The following is a 21,673-nucleotide window of genomic DNA, read 5'->3' on the forward strand; positions in this document are numbered from 1 at the left end:
GTAGAATACAATAAAATAGACATAAAACAAATTAAATTCCTAAACCCTATCGTCATCGTCTATCCCCTGCTGAAGTGGCAGAGTAGGTGCTGATGTTGGTGCCCTACCAGTAGCCCAGCAACGTCGCTGCCTCCAACGCGCATCTGCTTGTTGTACACCTCCATCTACTCTTGCAAATGATCTAGTTGCTCCAGCTTCTCCGTCAGGTCTGAGTTGATGGCAACGACTCCTCCCACGCGGGCAAGAAGGTCGTCGTACCCCTGCTCAGATTGCTCTGCTTGTTGGTGAAGCTCTTGTGTCAGCTTCTGCACCTACTCTCTCAAGTCGACAACTTCTTGGAGATCAGCAGGACTGGTGACAGAGGCAAAGGCAGAGAAAGATGCCAATGTGGAGGAGCGGAGGTCATTGGCGAAGAACGACACTAATCCAAAGCGGTGATTCTTGTAGGTTTCAGAGGCAGTCTCGTGCCAAATCCTATCATAATCTACCACTGAGGTCTTGGAGCTGACTTCGTCGTTCCCACTAGGCAGCTGAGATTGCTGCGTTGCATCCTCTAATCTCTACATGTAATCCTCCTGTGTCACACATGTTATGAATAGGATAACAGTTAATTGACTTTAAACCAAATTAATTTGAAACTTAGAATTAATTGAAACTCACATAATAGGCCACAAACCGTTCGTCAGTAAATCTCTCCTTGTTGGCCTTCAAGATATGGGTATACTTGTTGACATGCATAAATCTAATGCAAAAGTAATATGCAAAACTTTAAGTATGAATTAGATTGGACTATTTACTCTTAATTAGATTCAAGTTAATATAATCAAGCACAATAAGATGTGACATGCATATAAATCTCATACAAAAAGCAGTATGCAAAATTTTAAGTATGAATTAGATTCAACTATTTATTCTTAATTTGAGTCAAGTTAACATAATCAAGCACAATAAGATGTGATATGTATATAAATTCAATGCAAAAGTAATATACAAAACTTTAAGTATAAATTAGATTGAACTATTTATTCTTAATTAAAGTCAAGTTAACATAATCAAGCACAATAAAATGTGACATGCACATAAATCCAATGCAAAAGCAATATACAAAACTTTAACTATGAATTAGATTGAACTATTTATTCTTAATTAGATTCAAGTTAACATAATCAAGCACAATAAGATGTGACATGCATATAAATCTAATGCAAAAATAATATGCAAAACTTTAATTATGAATTAGATTCAACTATTTATTCTTAATTAGAGTCAAGTTAACATAATCAACTACAATAAGATGTGACATGTATATAAATCCAATGCAAAAGTAATATACAAAACTTTAAGTATGAAATAGATTGAACTATTTATTTTTAATTAGATTCAAGTTAACATAATCAAGCATAATAAGATGTGACATGCATATAAATGCAATGTAAAAGTAATATGTAAAACTTTAAGTATGAATTAAATTCAGCTATTTATTCTTAATTAGATTAAAATTAACATTGTCAAGCACAATAAGATGTGACATACATATAAATCTAATCTAAAAGCATTATGCAAAACTTTATGTATGAATTAGATTCAACTATTTATTCTTAATTAGAGTCAAATTAATATAATCAAGCACAATAAGAGGTGACATGTATATAAATCCAATGCATGAAGCAATATGCAAATCCTAAATCCCAATTTTACAGTAACATAATTTAATTTCTAAACCCCAAATTCACAGAATATTGTTTAATTTGTTTTTAAAATATATATTAAAATAATTTCACAGCAAAATAGAAACATTAATAGTAGAAAGGCTAACTTACTTGAAATGGAGGAGGTGGCCGGCGGCATAGGCGAGACGGCACAGTTTTTTCATGAGCAGAAGCGCGACTCTAGCAACTCTCTTGACGAGGAGACGGGTTAGCGCAAGGAGACGAGGGAGGCAGCGATAGCAGGCGTCTACAGCGGTGGCGGTGTTGGTGCAATGGCGGTGAGAGGAAAGGGACAGAGATAGACGGAGAAAAGAGGGTAGAGATAGAGGAGATTTCAAAAATGAAGGGGGAGAGGGTTCGTGGTTCGAATTTAGGAGGTAGATAGCTCTGACGGTAACATGGTGCGGATCACCAAAACGCAGCATTCCATTAAAAGTGTCTATCATCGGATTTTTCCGATAATAAATCCGACGCTACATTTGGTGCCTATTTGCCTTGTTTTTTTGCCAAATATTACCGACAACTTTACTGTCGGAAGAGGATATCCTCTGGTAGTTATTTGGCATGACAAATCCCACAACAAATTTGTTGCTAAATTCGTGGGTAAAACTGACGCTAATGTGCGACGCTGAATCTGACGATAAATCTGACTGTACTCAGTGTATTTTTTGTAATGACATAAACTACACAGTTAGGAAGCTGAGTTAGTTTTTAGACTGCCCAACACTCAATCATATGCAAGTTGCACATCGCGTTTTGAGGTACCTCAAGGCTGCAGTAGTAGTAGAGTTGTTTTTCACTTGCAAGCCAGATTAGAATGTGACAGGATTTTCAAACTCAGATTGGGTAGCTTGCCAAGACACAAGGAAGTCCGTCTCAGCTTATTGCTTCTATTTGGAGAATTCATTAATGTAATGAAAGAGCAAAAAGTAATTCATTGTGACTTTTTTATCATCAGAAGTAGAGTATTGAACTTTAGCGGGGGCCACAAAGGAAGCCGAGTAGATAAGTTACATATTGGATGATTTGTAAGTTCCTTTCACTAACACACTGTTTGGTTCAATAGAAAACAGAAAGAAAGGAAATGCAATGAAGGAAAATGGAGAGAAAACTTTATTTTCCATTGTTTGGATGTGAATGGAAACTGGAAGGAAAGTGAAAATAGTGGCGTGGGACCCACATCCAACTTTTCCTTCCAAAGTTGCGAAAAAAACTAATGACAACTCTACAATGAAAGTAAAATGACAAATTTACCCATGCTGTTAACATCGAAGAAAAATTCCTAATGTAAGCTATCTATTTCTGAAACTTGGAGAGACTTCTCTTCTCCATCGCATCTTCATCGTTGTGCTCGACAGTGCTACCGTGGCTTCATTTTCGTTGTCCATAAGCCACGGCAGTTTCGTCATTGTCGTGACAGCTCTTTCTCCTCTTCATCCTTGCAAATTCAAGCCAAAGGTGAGTTCTTTTTCGTTCGATTTTGTACTTTTTCCAAAAACAAACTGGGAAAATAATCATGCACATAGTATGTGCTCTTTTTTTTTCAACTGAGATCCTCTTGCTTTGATTTCTTGTTGTTGCTCCTCAAATCTACCATTTTGTGCATGCTTGCTTGCTAGGTTTCGGCTTGTGAAATCTAGATACTCCATACAGTTCGACAGTAGAAGGTGCCTGCTGCGTAGTGTTTGGCTTGTGTGTGTTGGTGATTTCTGTTTGGGTATTGTTGCTCTATTCAAAAGCTGAATTAATATATATGATATTGTGAACTATTTTTTATTAATTTCTGCATGTTTGATTTCGTAATTTTATTTTTTATTTTTTCTCCTCTTTTTAATTGATTTGATTTCTTCATTACCTGCTTCATTTGCAAACAAGTGTAGTGATTAACTGAATCAATATTATAGTTATAATTTATTCAAAAGTCCAAAGCTTCCTAAATGGTAAAAAAATCATAAATTAAAAAATTTTTTGATGACCCAAAAGCATAAAACATGATTAAAATTAAATACACCCAGTCCGAAATCCCCCATCATGAAAGAGCCAAAAAATTGTAATAACAAGGAAAAAAAGGTCACTTCTTTTAACCAAATAATGAAAAAAAATGAATTAGCTGTGGTTGAATTGGAAGTGAAAAACTTTGTTTACAGAATGCTTAGGTTTTGTTAGGATTTTATTTATTTATTTATTTTTGTGAATTAGATCACTTTCAATTTCAAGTTCAAGTTCAAAGGTTCAAGCTTTGTGTTCGAACTTCAAAGAGAAGGTACTAACTTAAGAGTACCTACATGGGAGTACATATCACCCTTTATCTTTAGAAATTGTTTGTAAATTGCTATTTATTATTTGAGTTTTTAGTTTTGTTTTATGTTAAAAAATTTTAAATTGAAACGAGGCCAATGAAATAATCAACGAATTATAGGGTAAATAATTAAAGGTTAAAAATGTTTACTAAAAACATTTATTGTTTGGAAGTATGTTCATTTTTTCAACTGGTTAGATCTTATCTTCAGTTGCTATGATTGTTTTATTTTAAATTTTGTATTAAAATAACATGAAAAAAAGCGACCATTACTATAAGTACAAAATATTTGGACATTCCTCTTTTTACGATCTTTGATAGAATTTAAAGAAAATTAATGGACATAGAGCATAGCACAAATGTAAATTTCGCTAAAATCGGTAAATTATTAGCTAATAAATTAAATTTTTATTAGAAAAGCTAAAAATGTAAAACTAATATCAAAAAAGGATAGAGCTTGTCGAAACGAGAATTTTGATACCAATTTCGAAAATTTGGCCCAGAATCGGACCAGAAAGATCGAATCGGTTGAACCGGGACCCAAACCGAGTCCGTTGGTCCAACCGGACCCATAACATAAATGAAGCAGCAGCTTCATCCTCTCCATTTCACTAAAGTCACGACACAAACAGCAAGGGGGGAAGAGAAGAAACCTAACCCTCACCTTTCCTTCTCACCACCATAACTCCTTCGTCCGGGCTCCGATCGCCACACCGTTCGCGGCCACGTGCTCAGCGCGTCGAGCTCTACCTTTCTATCAGAACAATTTCACTGGTAAGCCTCCTATTAAGTTCAGAATCCCTATCCCTCTTTCTTTGGTAAACTTGAAAACCTATGGTGAATCTTGTCCAATTTCTATGTTCTAGTTCAAGTTAGCTTTCGGAATTTGTGGGCTCAAGCTATTGAGCATATGGGTATGGTAAGAAAACCCTAACCCTAGCACAATCTTATTTTTGGTAATAGAAAACTGAATTGGAACATATATATGTGTATTAGGTGTAGTTTAAGAGGGTGTTTATGCATTGGACTTGAATTTGGATTACTTGGAGCTTTGTTGGTGACAAGGCTTGCTTTGGGGCTGTTTGATTGAGCTTGGAAGGCTGTGATTTTGTGTTGAGAGGCTGCCTTAGGTAAATTAAGTGATCGGCCAAGGTATGGTTTAAGTTTCTCACGTTTAATATTTACGGTGTTGTGAAAACTTAGGTTAGAGGAACCATATGATAAGTTGAATTGTTTGTTGTATTTAATGATTAGTCTTGTAATGTTGTTTGAATAGATTTGTTGTTGGATATATATATTAGAATTATTAGGTGTGGAAGTTATTAATGATGTGCTCTTATATTTATTTATGATGGATTAGGATTGGTGTTTGTTAAAATGGATATAGAGTTGTGTTGTGGTGGTATTGCATATGATGTAACTAATTATGTAATGATCAGAATTGTATGAGACTAAGTTTGGAATAAACTTGGGAATATAAGAAACTAAACTGGAAATTTTGGGACCTTTTTGTTAAATATACAATTTATGAAAAAATTTTAAAGTTAGGTTGTTAAATCTGTCCTGCAGCAGAAAAGGTCAAACAGGGCAGCAACTTGTTTGTCTTGCTGCGACTTCTACAAGTTGAGTTTTGAAGCGAAACTAATTTTGTTATAAAATTTGATTAACTTTATTTATTGATCTAAAACTTCAGAATTTTAAGAGTTGAGGATTGGGAGTTGTAAATTTCTAAATATTGGTGGTCAAAGTTGAAAAGAAACAGATTTCAGCAAGCTATGCATCAACTTTCAATGCTTGTAGCTCTTAGAATTGAATAGCAATTGGGTTGCAACTAGAACACACTTGTTTTTGGATGAGCTAGGAGTTCCCAAATCAAAATTTAACTTAATTGGAGTTTTGTAATAAAAGTTATTCAAATTGAAAGATACTAAGCTTGTTGGTTTCTAAAACAGATTTTGACTCATTTTTACTTAACTTTCAGGTAATGTAACTTCTTCATTAAAAATAGTATTACTCAGAACCAATTTAGAAAGAAACCTGTTTAAGTACATTAATTTTTAAAGTCATTGGATTTAACTTGGATTTTATATTGAATTTTGAATATCACATGCTGCTGATGTTTTTCTAGTTTTACGCACTGCAGAGCAGTCACAGTTTTTCCTTTATTTCTGAGGCTAGAGAAATTAGAAAATTAGGATATTTGGTTTGTTAGAAAGCTTATTTCAAGATGAACACCAGGACATAAAGTTTGCACAATTCCGAGTTCATTTCTTATATTAAAAACAGAAAAGAAAATAGAGTGTCGAGGATGTCTTAGTGATAGTTATGGGTTCGAGAAGTTAAAGTTTAATCTTCGTATGATGTGATTGATTTAATGTTAGGGTTGGGTTGATTTTAATAAGGTTGAGAAGAGTTTGATAAATAGTTTGGTCAGGACCCAGAAAGGGTAATCAAGATGAATTATAAGGGAATGATGATGAAAAATGTGAAAGGGAGGTTGTTAATAAAAGGAGTTAACATGCCATGGCTTGATGAATGATTAAATAATAATTATGACTATGAAATGGTTTATGAATGATGATATCTGAGATATGAGTTTCTCTGGGTAAAAACCGTGGCTCGCCACCACGTGTTCCAGGTTGATTCTCGATACTCTGTTGACCCTACGTCGTAAGGGTGACCGGACACGTATAAATTTCTGGGTATAGATAACACCATTGAGTGATTTATATGATGATTGAATATGAACTCTATGCATAGACTCTTGGGGATGCGCGACGGGGGACAGTCTAAGGTTTTCGGACTTGTCGGGTTGGCTGGATAACCGACAGATGGGCCCCATCAGCCATAGGACAGGCATGCATCATATGCATTTGTTTGTTTTGATTGCTATGCATTTTCTGGGTATGCCTAATTAATATATATCACCTGCTATCTGTTATACTTGCTATTTGTACTATCTGCTCATTACTTGTGCATGAACTTGTTTGGTTGCTTGTTTCTGTTGCATTATGATTGATGGAGAAAATGGAGAAACGATTGGGTGTTAGATTAGGATTGAATTTGAGTAAGTTAGGTAGATTTAGAATACCTGCCCCTGTTTATGGCTTCTGTTTAGTACTTAAGTTGGATAATTGAATAACGGAGTTCTAGGATTGCATATGGCATTCTCAAGACCATATTTCTTATGCGCGTGGCACTTTTACCATGCTGAGAACCTCCGGTTCTCATTTCATATTGTATTGTTGTTTTTCAGATGCAGGTCAAGAGGCTCCTCGCTAGGCGTCTGGATCTTCGGAAGCGAAGTAGTCCTTGGGTGTATTTTGGTTTTTGGTTGTATATATGTATATATTTGTTTAGCTTACTCTCCAAGTAACTTATGTATGCTGCTCCTCTTAGAGGATTAGGGAGAGATAGGAGTTTACTTTGATGTTTTGGTGTATTTTGGGGATACTTAAGTATGTTTATATATATCCTCCGGCCAGCCTTAGCTTTGCAGACTCAGTCAGGGGCTAGTTATGCTGTTCCATTGGCCGTTCCTTATTCTTTTGCTTATCTTTACCATGTTTTTATTAGGTTTCTTAGCGCGCAAGTAATCCTTTCCTTTGAGCGTTGCGCTTTTTCTTTTGTGATTTTTGCTTACCCGTTTTGTTTCAAGGCTCCAAGTATATTATCTTATTCTCTATTATGTATTTATTTTGCTGTCTAGAGGTCCGTAACACCACATTACCTCTGTTCTACGACTTAAGCGTAAAACTCTGTGTAATAGGGTGTTACATTATGGTATCAGAGCAGTTCGTTCCTATAGAGCCTGAGGACAGACTGATTATGCTCTTGTGCATTCTCTGCGTATGTGTTTATATGCTATTAGGATATCTATCTGATATAAGTGGCATAAACGTTCATGAGCATGCATTTGGGACTTAAAGCACTGAACTTGTGATATTGAGACTGATCAACTTGATATCACTTGTTTGGTGTGTATAGGGACCAGATGTCTACTCGCAGACGCGGACGCGGGCGAGGTGGAGGCCGCATAGGCAATGCCATGCCTGAGGCATCAGGAAACACTCCTAATCCTATAGACTTCATGGCTGCATTAGGCAACATGGCAGCAGCAATGCAAGCGACAGCTGAAGCCCTGGGAAACCAAATTAATAACGGGAACAATGGCGATAATGGTCCAATGATGCTCTCTACCTTCTTAAAGGTTCACCCTCCAACTTTCAGAGGGACCTCGAATCTAACCGATGCTGATAACTAGATATAAGCCATTGAGCGAGCATTACAAGCCCAACAAGTTTCGGATGAGCAGTGGGTTGGGTTTGGGACCTACCAGTTGCATGGTGAAGCTCAGCACTGGTGGTAGGGCATGAGGCACATTTTGCAGTCTGATGGGATTGTGATTTCTTGGGAGTTATTTCGAGATGAATTTTATAAGAAATATTTTCCCACCTCAGTCAGAAATGCCAAAGAGCTCGAACTGCTTCAACTTAAACAGGGCCAAATGACTATTACTGAGTACACCAGTAAGTTTGAGGAATTGTGCCGCTTCTCACGCATCTGTCAGGGAGCTCCTGAGGACTTTGCTGAGTGGAAATGTATAAAGTATGAAGGAGGCCTTAGGAGTGACATTCAGAGCTTTGTGGTGCCTATGCATATCCAGGTGTTTTCTGAGCTGGTGAATAGGACCAGGGTGGCGAAGGATTGTATTAGAAGGACTGCATTAGAAAAAGGGAGTCTGAGGATGCCATTCCAGAGGACCACAGGGAGAAATTTTGCACCCAGAGGCAGACAGTTCAAGAGTGGTGGCTTTGTCCTCCAGAACAATCAGGGGCAAGGCAACTCTAGGAGGCCTAATACCAATGCTAATCAGGGAAGGAGACAGGGTAAGCAGCCACAGCAGGATATGAGTTACCACAAATGTGGAAAGTATCATTCAGGACCATATAGGCTTGAGATTGGAGTCTATTACTCCTGTGGGCAGCCGGGACACTTGGCTAGTAGTTGCCCAGAGAAGAAGAAGTATGAGACAGGCAGAGTGCAGCAACCAGGAAGGGTATACACTACTTCTTCAGTAGGCACTAAGGGGTCAGAGGCATTGATCAGAGGTAACTGTGAAATGACGGGTAAAACTTTGAATGCTTTGTTGGATTCTGGGGCTTCACATACTTTTATTGCATTTGAGAAGGCTGATGAGTTAGGATTGAAAATAGTAGTATTGGGGTATGATTTAAAGGTATACAATTCTACCCACGAGGCTATGGTGACTAGGTTAGGGAGCCCCCAAGTTCCTTTTCGAGTACAAGGGCGTGATTTCGTGCATAACTTAATTTGTTTGCCGATGACTGGTCTTGATCTCATTCTGGGATTGGACTGGTTATCCAAGAACCGTGTTCTACTAGATTGCTCGGCGAAAACAGTGTATTTCTTTCCTGAAGACACTGAAGGGCCGATTGTAGTGAACAACTACTACTTGAATTCTATGATGGTGAACTGTTCTGGGGTTGAATGTCAGGGGATATTGTTGTTGGCTGCGGGTGTTTCGGGTGATGATCAGAACTTGGAACAAATCCCAGTTGTGTGTGAGTTTTTAGAGGTGTTTCCTGATGATATTGATGAATTTTCACCAAAACGGGAAGTTGAGTTTGCTATTGATTTAGTACCTGGGGCTGGACCAATCTCGAGTGCTCCTTACATGATGTCGCCTTTAGAAATGGCCGAATTGAAGTCTCAATTGGAGGATCTATTGGGTAAAAATTTTATCCGACCAAGTGTATTTCCGTGGGGTGCGCCAGTATTACTGGTGAAGAAGAAAGATGGAACCATGCGCTTATGTGTTGACTATAGGCAACTGAATAAAGTTACAGTGAAGAACAAGTATCCGCTGCCAAGGATTGATGACCTGATGGACCAATTACAGGGAGCTGGCGTGTTCTCCAAGATTGATCTGCGATCCGGATACCACTAGATAAGGGTAAGAGATGAGGATATCCCTAAGACCGCCTTCAGAACGCGATATGGCCACTATGAGTATACCGTGATGTCCTTTGGACTAACTAATGCTCCGGCGATATTCATGGATTACATGAACAGAATTTTCCATCTGTATCTGGATAAGTTTGTTGTTGTGTTTATTGACGACATTCTTATCTATTCTAAGACCGAGAATGAGCATGCAGAACACTTGCGAACAGTGCTACAAATTTTGAAGGATAGGAAGTTGTATGCCAAGCTATCCAAGTGTGAGTTTTGGAAGTCTAAGGTAAAATTTCTTGGTCATGTGGTGAGTAAGCGAGGAATAGCAGTGGATCCTGCTAAGGTTGAGGCGGTGATGAATTGGGAGCGGCCAACTTCAGTGACAGAAATCAGGAGTTTCTTAGGCTTGGCGGGTTATTATCGAAGGTTCATTAAAGGGTTTTCACAGCTCGCTTTACCCTTGACTAAGCTGACCAGGAAGGATGTTCCTTTTGTGTGGACTTCCGAGTGCGAGGAGAGTTTCCTTGCCTTAAAGCAGAGATTGACTACCGCCCCTGTATTAGTGTTGCCTGAGCCGAGAGAACCATTCGAGGTGTACTGTGATGCGTCCTTAAAAGGTTTAGGATGTGTATTGATGCAGCATCATAAGGTTGTAGCTTATGCCTCACGTCAGTTAAGGCCACATGAAAGAAATTATCTGACTCATGATTTGGAACTAGCATCCATTGTCTTTGCCTTGAAGATTTGGAGGCATTATCTCTATGGAATGAAATTTCAAGTCTTCTCAGACCATAAGAGTCTGAAGTACCTGTTTGAACAAAAAGAATTGAATATGCATCAGAGGAGGTGGATGGAACTCCTGAAGGATTATGACTTCGAGCTAAACTATCATCCAGGAAAGGCGAATGTAGTGGCAGATGCCTTGAGTAGAAAATCCCTATGTGCTGCCTGGATGATGCTGAGAGAGAAAGAGTTGTTGAGAGCCTTCCAAGGATTGAAATTGGGAATCAGAGAGGAGTTTGGGAATTTATGCCTAAGCCAATTACAGATCTCAAGCGACTTCAAGGCTGAACTGATAAAGGCTCATCAAAATGACCAAGAATTGTATAAGATTTTGCCGGCAATTGAGAAAGGCAAGCGATGGAGAGTATCAGAAGATAAAGATGGGTTGTGGAGGTTCAAGTGCCGAATAATTGTGCCAGATGTCGGGGATTTGCGATAAAGCATATTGGAGGAAGCTCACAAGAGTGGGTAGTCCATTCATCCTAGAAGCACCAATATGTACCAAGACTTAAAGACGATGTTCTGGTGGCTAGGAATGAAAAATGATGTGGCGTTACATGTTTTCAAATGCCTAACTTGTCAAAAAGTCAAGATTGAACACCAAAGGCCAGCAGGAACCCTTCAACCTTTGGAAATCCCACAGTGGAAATGGGAGAGCATTGCTATGGATTTTGTATTGGGCTTACCAAGGACTCGCACAGGTTGTGATGCCATTTGAGTGGTTATAGATCGATTGACCAAGTCAGCTCATTTTCTGCCTATTCGGATAAGTTGTTCTATGGAGGAGTTGGCGCGCTTATACATAAAGAAGATTGTGAGATTACATGGAGTACCTTCCACCATTGTGTCGGATAGAGATCCTCGCTTTACATCATAGTTCTGAGGTGTATTTCAGCGAGCTTTTGGCACTCAATTAAGCCTAAGTACTGCCTATCATCCTCAGACGGATGGCCAATCAGAAAGAACAATTCAAACCTTGGAAGACATGTTAAGAGCTTGTATTTTGGATCAACCGGCGAGCTGGGATCGATATATGCCTCTGGTAGAATTTGCTTATAACAATAGCTATCATGCAAGTATTGGAATGGCTCCATATGAGGCTTTGTATGGAAGAAAATGCCAGTCTCCATTATGTTGGTACGAAGCAGGAGAAAAGAGCTTGATAGGACTGGAAATGGTAAGTGAAACCATTGAGCAAATAAAGAGAATTCGGAGTCGAATGCTTGAAGCTCAAAGCCGTCAGAAGAGCTATGCTGACCGAAGACGGAAGCCCTTAGAATTCGAGAAAGGAGAACACGTCTTCTTGAAGGTGACTCCGACCACTGGAATAGGGAGGTCCATCAAAACCAAGAAGTTAAATCCACGTTACATTGGGCCATTCGAAATCCTGAAGAGAATTGGACCAGTGGCGTATAGGATCGCATTACCACCACATCTTTCGAACCTGCATGACGTGTTCCACGTATCGCAGTTTCATAAATATACTTTTTATCCTAGTCATGTCCTAGAGCCGGAATCAGTCCAAGTGAGAGAAGACTTGACGCTTCTAGTAACTCCGGTTAAGATTGATGATACCATCACCAAACGTCTCCGCGGAAAGGAAGTTTCTTTGGTGAAAGTAGCTTGGAGTCGGGCTGGTATTGAAGAACATACCTAGGAGCTTGAATCAGAGATGCAAAAGGACTACCCACACCTCTTTTCAGGTAACTCACTCTGAATTTTGAGGACAAAATTCTTAATTAGGTGGGTAGGATTATGTAAACCCCGCTAAAATCGGTAAATTATTAGCTAATAAATTGAATTTTTATTAGGAAAGCTAAAAATGCAAAACTAATATCAAAATAGGATAGAGCTCGTCAAAACGAGAATTTTGATACCAATTTCGAAAATTTAGCCCAGAATCGAACCGGAAGAGCCAAACCGGTTGAACCGGGGCCCAAACCGGGCCCGTTGATCCAACCTGACCCATAACATAAATGAAGCAGCAGCTTCATCTTCTCCATTTCACTAAAGTCACGACACAAACAACAAGGGGGGAGGAGAAGAAACCTAACCCTCACCTTTCCTTCTCACCACCATAACTCCTCCGTCCGGGCTCCGATCGCCGCACCGTTCGCTGCCACGTGCTCAGCGCGTCGAGCTCTACCTTTCTATCCGAACAATTTCACTAGTAAGCCTCCTATTAAGTTCAGAATTCCTATCCCTCTTTCTTTGGTAAACTTGAAAATCTATGGTGAATCTTGTCCAATTTCTATCTTCTAGGTTCAAGTTAGCTTCCGGAACTTGTGGGCTCAAGCTATTGAGCATATGGGTATGGTAAGAACACTCTAACCCTAGCACAATCTTGTTTTTGATAATAGAAAACTGAATTGGAACATATATATGTGTATTAGGTGTAGTTTAAGAGGGTGTTTATGCATTGGACTTGAATTTGGATTACTTGGAGCTTTGTTGGTGACAAGGCTTGCTTTGGGACTGTTTGATTGAGCTTGGAGGGGCTGTAATTTTGTGTTGAGAGGCTTCCTTGGGTGAATTAACTAATCGGCCAAGGTATGGTTTAAGTTTCGCACGTTTAATATTTACGGTGTTGTGAAAACTTAGGTTAGAGGAACCATAGGATAAGTTGAATTATTTGTTATATTTAATGATTAGTCTTATAATGTTGTTGGAATAGATTTGTTGGTGGATATATATATTGGAATTATGAGGTGTGGAAGTTATTAATGGTGTGCTCTTATATTTATTTATGATGGATTAGGATTGGTGTTTGTTAATAAGGATGTAGAGTTGTGTTGTGGTGGTATTGCATATGCTGTAACTAATTATGTAATGATCAGAATTTCATGAGACAAATTTTGGGATAAACTTGGGAATATAAGGAACTAAACTGAAAATTTTGGGACCTTTTTGTTAAATATACAATTTATGGAAAATTTTTAAAGTTAGGTTGTTAAATTTGTCCTGCAGCAGAAAAGATCAAACAGGGCAGCAACTTGTTTGTCTTGCTGCGACTTCTACGAGTTGAGTTTTGAAACGAAACCAATTTTATTATAAAATTTGATTAACTGGCTTTATTTTTATAAAACTTCAGAATTTTAGAAGTTGAGGATTGGGATTTGTAAATTTCTGAATATTGGTTGTCAAAGCTGAAAAGAAACAGATTTCAGCAAGCTATGCATCAACTTCCAATGCTTGTAGCTCTTAGAATTGAATAGCAATTAGGTTGCAACTAGGACACACTTGTTTCTAGATGATCTAGGAGATCCCAAATCAAAATTTAGCTTCATTGGAGTTTTGTAATAAAAGTTATTCAAATTGAAATGTACTAAACATGTTGGTTTCTAAAACAGATTTGACTCATTTTTACTTAACTTCCAGGTAATGTAACTTCTTCATTAAAAATGATATTAACTCAGAACTAATTTAGAAAGAAACCTAGATGAGTAAAGTTAAACTATATTACTTTTTAAAGTAATTGGATTTAACTTGGATTTTATATTGAATTTTGAATATCACATGCTGCTGCTGTTTTTCTGGTTTTACGCACTGCAGAGTAGTCACGGTTTTTTTTTTTTATTCTTAAGGCTAAAGAAATTAGAAAATTATGATCTTTGATTTTTTAGAAAGATTATTTTAATATGAACGCCTGGACATAAAATTTGCATAATTTTGAGTTCATTTGTTATATTAAAAATAGAAAAGAAAATATAGTGTCGAGGATGTCTTAGTGATAGTCATGGGTTCGAGAAGTTAAAGTTTAATCTTAGTGTGATGTGATTGATTTAATGTTAGGGTTGGGTTGATTTTAAGATTATTCGATATTAAGAATATTGAGAATAGTTTGATAAATATTTTGGTCAGGACCCGAAAAGGGTAATCAAGATGAATTATAAGGGAATGATGATGAAAAATGTGAAAGGGAGGTTGTTAATAAAAGGAGTTAACATGCCATGGCTTGATGAATAATTAAATAATGATTATGACTATGAAATGGCTTATGAATGATGATATCTGAGAAACGAGTTTCCCTGGATAAAAACCGTGGCTCGCCACCACGTGTTCCAGGTTGATTCTCGATACTCTGTTGACCCTACGTCGTAAGGGTGACCGGGCACGTATAAATTCTTGGGTATGGATAACCCCCATTGAGTGATTTATATGATGATTTAATGTGAACTCTATGCATAGACTCTTGGGGATGCGCGACGGGGGATAGTCTAAGGTTTTCGGACTTGTCGGGTTGGCTGGATAACCGACAGATGGGCTCCATCAGCCATAGGACAGGCATGCATCATATGCATTTGTTTGTTTTGATTGATATGAATTTCCTGGGTATGCCTAATTGATATATATCACCTGCTATCTGTTATACTTGCTATTTGTACTATCTGCTCATTACTTGTGCGTGAACTTGTTTGGTTGCTTGTTTCTGTTGCATTATGATTGATGGAGGAAATGGAGAAACGGTTGGGTGTTAGATTAGGATTGAATTTGAGTAAGTTAGGTAGATTTAGAATACCTGCCCCTGTTTATGGCTTCTGTTTAGTACTTAAGTTGGATAATTGAATAACGAAGTTCTAGGATTGCATATGGCATTCTCAGGACCGTATTTCTTATGCGCGTGTCACTTTTACCATGCTGAGAACCTCCGGTTCTCATTCCATATTGTATTGTTGTTTTTCAGATGCAGGTTGAGAGGCTCCTCGCTAGGCGTCTGGATCTTGAGAAGCGAAGTAGTCCTTGGGTGTATTTTGGTTTTTGGTTGTATATATGTATATATTTGTTTAGCTTACTCTCCAAGTAACTTATGTATGCTGCTCCTCTTAGAGGATTAGGGAGAGATAGGAGTTTACTTTGATGTTTTGGTGTATTTTGGGGATACTTAAGTATGTTTATATATATCCTCCTGCCAGCCTTAGCTTCGCAGGCTGAGTCAGGGGCTAGTTATGCTGTTCCCTTGGCCGTTCCTTATTCTTTTGCTTATCTTTACCATGTTTTTATTAGGTTTCTTAGCGCGTAAGTAATCCTTTCCTTTGAGCATTGCGCTTTTCCTTTTGCAATTTTTGCTTACCCGTTTTGTTTCAAGGCTCCTAGTATATTATCTTATTCTCTATTATGTATTTATTTTGCTATCTAGAGGTCCGTAACACCATATTACCTCTGTTCTACGACTTAAGCGTAAAACTCTGTGTAATAGGGTGTTACAACATACATGCTGAAACCTTATATTTTTTTTGAATGTCATCATGAGTATTTTTGTTCATCTCTCTTTTTATGATGAAATTCAAATCATACAAAAGTTCTTTAAATTAAATGACTTTTCTTACTTGCCTCTGGTTATAATGTGTTATTAATTGTCCATGGTTTAGTTGTTACTAATTTCTAAATAGCTAAGCAAAATAGTGTGCTTATTTCGTTGGTGCACTTACAAAAGGTTTGTTCAACGTATCTTGAATCCATTCTTTCAGAAATTATACTAAATCTTGTGTTGGTTAACTTATTTGTTATCGTCTAAATTATTAAGTGTTGTTGGTAGCTAAGTCCACTTAATTTTGGTGATAAGTCAATGCATTAATTAATATGCCATGTGCCTTACAGTGTATGTTTATTATTTATGACAGAGAGCTTTGGCATTGAGTTTGCCATTTAGGCGTTGGAGATAAGTGTCTCATAACAAGGTATGTTTATATTGCGTAAGGTGAAACCATATTTTCTCGGCATTTAGTTTCATTTTTTTTCTTCAACAAATGAATTGTTAGAATGTAACAAGATATGTTACTTTCTGTTTACTTTTACTATCGATCTGTCCATTCTAAACATTATATTTTTATAGATGGATAACGAAAATATCGAAGATGCTAATTTAGAAGATAGAACGAACGTCATACATGACTTAGAAATTCAAGTACATCAAGTCACTTCTACTGATGTATATCAACCTGAACCAATACAAATCTTAACTCGTGTCAGGGAAGAGTTAGAAAAGAGATAACATATTTGTGTCACATCTCTTACATGTGTTACGGTACATGCATTAGGCCTAGTCAAATTAATGACAAAAACTTGGAAAGAGAAAACAAGCGTGCTCAATTAATGATACAGTTATTGAAGTCTGACAAATGTTGAGATGTCATACGTATGAGTCTTGAAGCATTTTAACTGTTGTGTCAAAAGTTAAGAGGAACTGATAGAGTAAAGGATTCAACTCGATCTACGGTTGAAGAGCAAGTAGCTAAATTCTTACATATTATAAAGCACGATGTGAAAACTAGAACCATGTCTTTCTTCTTTCACCGCTCAGGGGAGACAATTAGTCGCCACTTTCACAATGTCGTACATGCTATTCTATCGTTAGAGGGAGACTTCTTCAAGCAACCGTCTGGTGAGGATGTTCCTTATGAAATACATGATAATAGTCAATTCTATCCGTTTTTTAAGGTACTAAGGGTTTGTTTGGGTGAGCTTCTAACAAAAGATCTTTTTCGAGTTATCTTTTTTTAAAAGATCTTATAGAGAAGTAAAAGTAATTTTATGTTTGGATATCTCATGTAAAAAGGTCTTTTTATCAATCAATTATATTTGGGTATAACAATATAAAAGTACTTTTTTGTTTATTTATTACATGAAAAACATCTTTTTTTAAGGAAAAAAGATCTTTTAAAAAAAGATGTAAATTACAGCTTCTCAAAAAAGATCTTTTTTTTATTTTACTAGTGCTTTTACTTTTACTACTAGAAATTTGCCAAACACGTTAAAAAATAAAAAAAGATCTTTTTTCATTGAAAAAAGATATTTTTTTAACAAAATAATGGCGCCCAAACATGCACTAACTCTTTCAATTTAGTTAGTGACATTTATGAAATAGTGTATGAAATAATTACAAAATTGTTATGTTAATATGTCAATATACTTTCCAAACAAGGACTGCATTGGAGCCATAGATGGTACTCATAGCCGTGTGAAGGTATCAAGGGCGGAAGCCCCTCGTTTTCGGGAAAAAAAAGATCACCCCACACAAAATACTTTGCTGCCTATGTGTTTGATATGAAATTTACTTATGTTTTGTCTGGTTGGGAAGAAACTGCCTCTGACTCAAGAATTTTGAAAGATTCTTTAAGTAGGGAACATCCACTTCGAATATCCGAAGGTCTGTGCTAGTGTTATTTACGAAATCGTCTATATAAAGTTAAATTCATAGTCAAAGTATGCAATTCTTTAAATTTTTGTGTGTAACTGGTGTAGGAAAATACTATCTAGGTGATGCTGGATTTATGCTAAAGCCTGGGATACTGACACCATATAGAGGTGTTCGGTATCACTTGAAGAGTATTCAGTACGTGAGCCACAAAATTCCAAAGAATTATTCAACCACCGACATTCTTCATTAAGAAAGGTCATCAAAAGATGTTTCGGAATTTTAAAGAAAAGATTCCCAATTATAGCCGGTGACACAGAATCTTATTATTCATTTGAAATTATGCGAGACATTTTTTTGGCATGTTGCATACTACATAACTTTTTAATGGGTGTCGATGTTGATCAGTCTATAATTGATGCTGTTGATTGAGAATTGCTACAAGAACAAAGCATAGATAGATCACAATCAAATCAACCACGTGATGAGGAATATAGGCATGCATCGTTGTTAAGAGATAACATTGCATTCGAAATGTGGAATGTGTATCAATCATTATAGGTGATAATGTTTCTTAAATGTGAATATGTATATATATGTATGTATAGTTTACACTCAGAATTGTTTGATTGAATTTTTTATTGGATTATTACAGGTTAGATAATGCCGAATAAGGGAAATAAAACAGCAGAAGCTAATCAACCTTCGAAAGACAATTTAAGATGGTCTGATGATATGGATGAAGTTTTGCTAAATGCATTAGCAGAGGAAGCATCGAAAGGTAATAGGCATGATGGCTCGTGGACAACTAAAGCATATGCCAATGTTGTGAAGACTTTGAGCATAGCAATAGGCCCTCACATAACAAAGAATCACATAAAGAATAGAATGAAGACATTGAAAGATCATTTTGCTGAGGCATATGACTTATTTCATCACTTAAGTGGATTTGCATGGAATCCTGTAACTAGAAAGTTTGAAGCTGAAGAGGAAGTGTGGCAAGACTTCATTAAGGTATCTTAAACTTTGCTTTTATTACTTATACTATTGATGAAGTTAGTCAATGAATAATTTCAACACTTGTTTATGTAGGAGAAACCACAAGCAGAAAAATAAAAAAAATGCAAATTAAGCATTATGATACTTTGAAGGAGTTGTTCGGAGCTGATAGAGCTACTGGTAAAGGGGCTGCTATGTCACGAGAAAGGATTCAAGAAATTGATAGAGATCACATTGATTTGAATGACTCATTTGAAAATATTGAATTTTCTGACATAGATGTTATTATGGGACATGATACCCCAACGTTTTCTGCTAATTTAGATTCACCAAGTGCTCCTCATAGTCAACCAAATCAATTAGGTGGGACTTCAACGTCAAGAGAAACAAAGCGTAAGTCTCCTATAAATGATTTTTTGGAGGCACAATATGAGAAAGTTGCTTTGGAAATTACTACCATGGCTGATGCTGTCAAAGAGGGTACTTATCTGTCTAGCAAGCTACATGACGTAGCTCAGAGGCAGGTTGAATCAGCTGAGAGACAAGCTTCTATGGCTGAGAGGCAAGTTTCGGTTGCCGAAAAGCAAGTCTCGTTAATTGAAAGACAAGTTGCAATTGCTGAGAAAGGGTTGGCTATTATGCAACAAAGTAGGCCTCGCCTTTATAGCGAATCAGATGTATGGGACATGTTGACTGAATTGGGACTGATAGGTTCAGCTCGGATGCAGTGTTATCAGTTTTTATGTGAAAATGAGCAGAAAAAGTGCCAAATTTTTGGGATCCCACCTGAAATGCGATTGGATGCTCTTTTTCATTTCATGACAGCTGCTGGTGTTCGCTTAGGAGATATGGTACTTTCATAAATCATTAACTATTACAGGTATAACTTTTATACGCACTTAATTTCTGATTAATTTGAGGTTATTGCTTTCATTAATTGATTACGGGTTTCTGAGTGTCATATACTATGGGTATATCTTCATGTATTTAAAGAAGATATCATTTTCTGTTTTATTTATGTTAACCATGGTTGGAAATCACTTTATGTATATATACTTTGAGATTGATTGGTTGTTTAAATAGAAAGACATCGATAAAATAGATTATCATGATCAACTTTGATCTTTGAATTAATTTGTCTTTGTTGTATATGCTCGTGCATGAATCATAACTTGAAAATGTTTGGGAACAAGAAGTACACTGCTTAGTATAAGTAAAAATCGATCATGTGTTAATATTTGTGACTCGGAGAAACTTTATTTTTTTGAAGTAGATGGGTACAGATGGCTCAAGCTATGTAGAATTGATTTTTTGGAAGTAGGCGATGTCACTGACCATGAAAAATTACCCTTTTGAAAAGTGTTGTCTGATGATAAAATGTACTCTCTAGAAATTCTTTTGGTTATTACTTTTTTAGCGTTTTGTTATATGTTTATAAAAATTGTATATGATTTTTGGTCGCACGTACTTGAAAAGAAATGTTACCAACTTTTAATAATATTTTATTTTGTAAATACAATTTAGTGAAACTTTTTTTTAAATATGCTTAAAGAGATTAATGATGTAAAGTATGAGTAGTTTTTATTATTCTTTTACGAGATTATTTATTTATATATTTTTAAAAAGAATGATATATATTTTTATTTATGACATTAAAAGATAATAGAAAAGAATAAATTCATAAAAATAAATTCAAAAAAATATTATCTTTAATAAAAAAACACGTTAAAATTTTGAAATATAATTTGGATAATTTTTTTATTAGAAAAATAAATTAAATACATTGGTATATTATAATTTATATATAATATAAAGAAGGGTATTAATGTAATTTTATTTGGTTATGATTTTCTCTTTTTTTACTTTTTCTTTCATCCAAACACAAAAAAAAAATTCTTCTATTTTCTTTTCATCTATTTTCTCTTCATTCAAACAACATATAAAAAAAAATCAACTTTTTCTTTCATTTTCTTTCCTTCCATTTTCTTTCCTCTCTTTTTTCATCTTTCATCCAAACAAAGTTTAAAGCTATGAACATCTTCTATAATAGTCAATCAACAATATATATTTCATCTAATCTAAACAAACACATAAAAGTGAATTATCATGTAGTGATGAACAAACTTCAAGAGGTGCTGATTCATTTACTTTCTATTTCGACACATGAGCAAATAGCTTATCTTCTCACAAAACCACTTACTCCTCAGTCACGTGTATAGTGTAAGTTAGAAGTTATTAGAGTTAGTTAGGGCTGTTAGAGTTAGAATTCACATAGTGCAGTAATTAGTGTGAGTAATTTAGTATATATACATGTGAGTGGTACTGTTGTAAGTGTGATTCACCATTCTTGTTATTCAGTTCAAATCGCTAGCTTCTTTTCTTCTGATTTCTGAGTTATTAGGGTGTTTTTGCCACTTTACCATATGTATATAATTTTTTAACTGATTTTTAATATATATATATATATATATATATATATATATATATATATATATATATAACATTCTGATTGACGAGTATATCAAATAATTTGATATTTTATTGTTTTGTACGTACTAATAGAAGTATAAAGCATTATAACAACAATATTTGAAATATTAAATATTTTAAATTAAAGAAAAAAGTTATAACAATGAGGTCAGATTAGCACATTCCAAAGAGAAAGAGGGGGGGGGGGGGGGGGGGAGTAGACCACTACAATAAAATGTGAAAAGAATTTCGAAAGAATGAAACGATAAAAAATTCCCACTAAAAATAGTTAAAGTTAAC

General features: G+C 36.1%; 3 protein-coding genes across 3 annotated transcripts; all 3 read left to right on the forward strand.

The window, feature by feature from the left end:
* Positions 1-17,046: 17,046 nt before the first annotated feature.
* On the forward strand, positions 17,047-18,158 carry LOC148543906 (uncharacterized). The gene is made up of 4 exons (XM_088498769.1): positions 17,047-17,208; positions 17,693-17,756; positions 17,849-17,917; positions 18,013-18,158. The coding sequence occupies exons 1-4, from the start codon at positions 17,047-17,049 to the stop codon at positions 18,156-18,158; spliced, it is 441 nt and encodes a 146-aa protein (XP_088354895.1).
* A 410-nt stretch (positions 18,159-18,568) lies between these two features.
* Positions 18,569-18,928, forward strand: LOC107619508 (uncharacterized protein At2g29880-like). The gene has a single exon (XM_021111625.2). The coding sequence runs from the start codon at positions 18,569-18,571 to the stop codon at positions 18,926-18,928; it is 360 nt and encodes a 119-aa protein (XP_020967284.2).
* A 95-nt stretch (positions 18,929-19,023) lies between these two features.
* Positions 19,024-19,767, forward strand: LOC148543907 (uncharacterized). The gene has a single exon (XM_021111624.2). The coding sequence runs from the start codon at positions 19,027-19,029 to the stop codon at positions 19,765-19,767; it is 741 nt and encodes a 246-aa protein (XP_020967283.1). The 5' UTR covers positions 19,024-19,026.
* Positions 19,768-21,673: the final 1,906 nt, after the last annotated feature.

The sequence above is a fragment of the Arachis ipaensis genome, chromosome B9, assembly GCF_059453495.1.
Source record: "Arachis ipaensis isolate K30076 ecotype BB chromosome B9, ASM5945349v1, whole genome shotgun sequence".
In the NCBI taxonomy this organism is placed as follows: domain Eukaryota; kingdom Viridiplantae; phylum Streptophyta; class Magnoliopsida; order Fabales; family Fabaceae; genus Arachis; species Arachis ipaensis.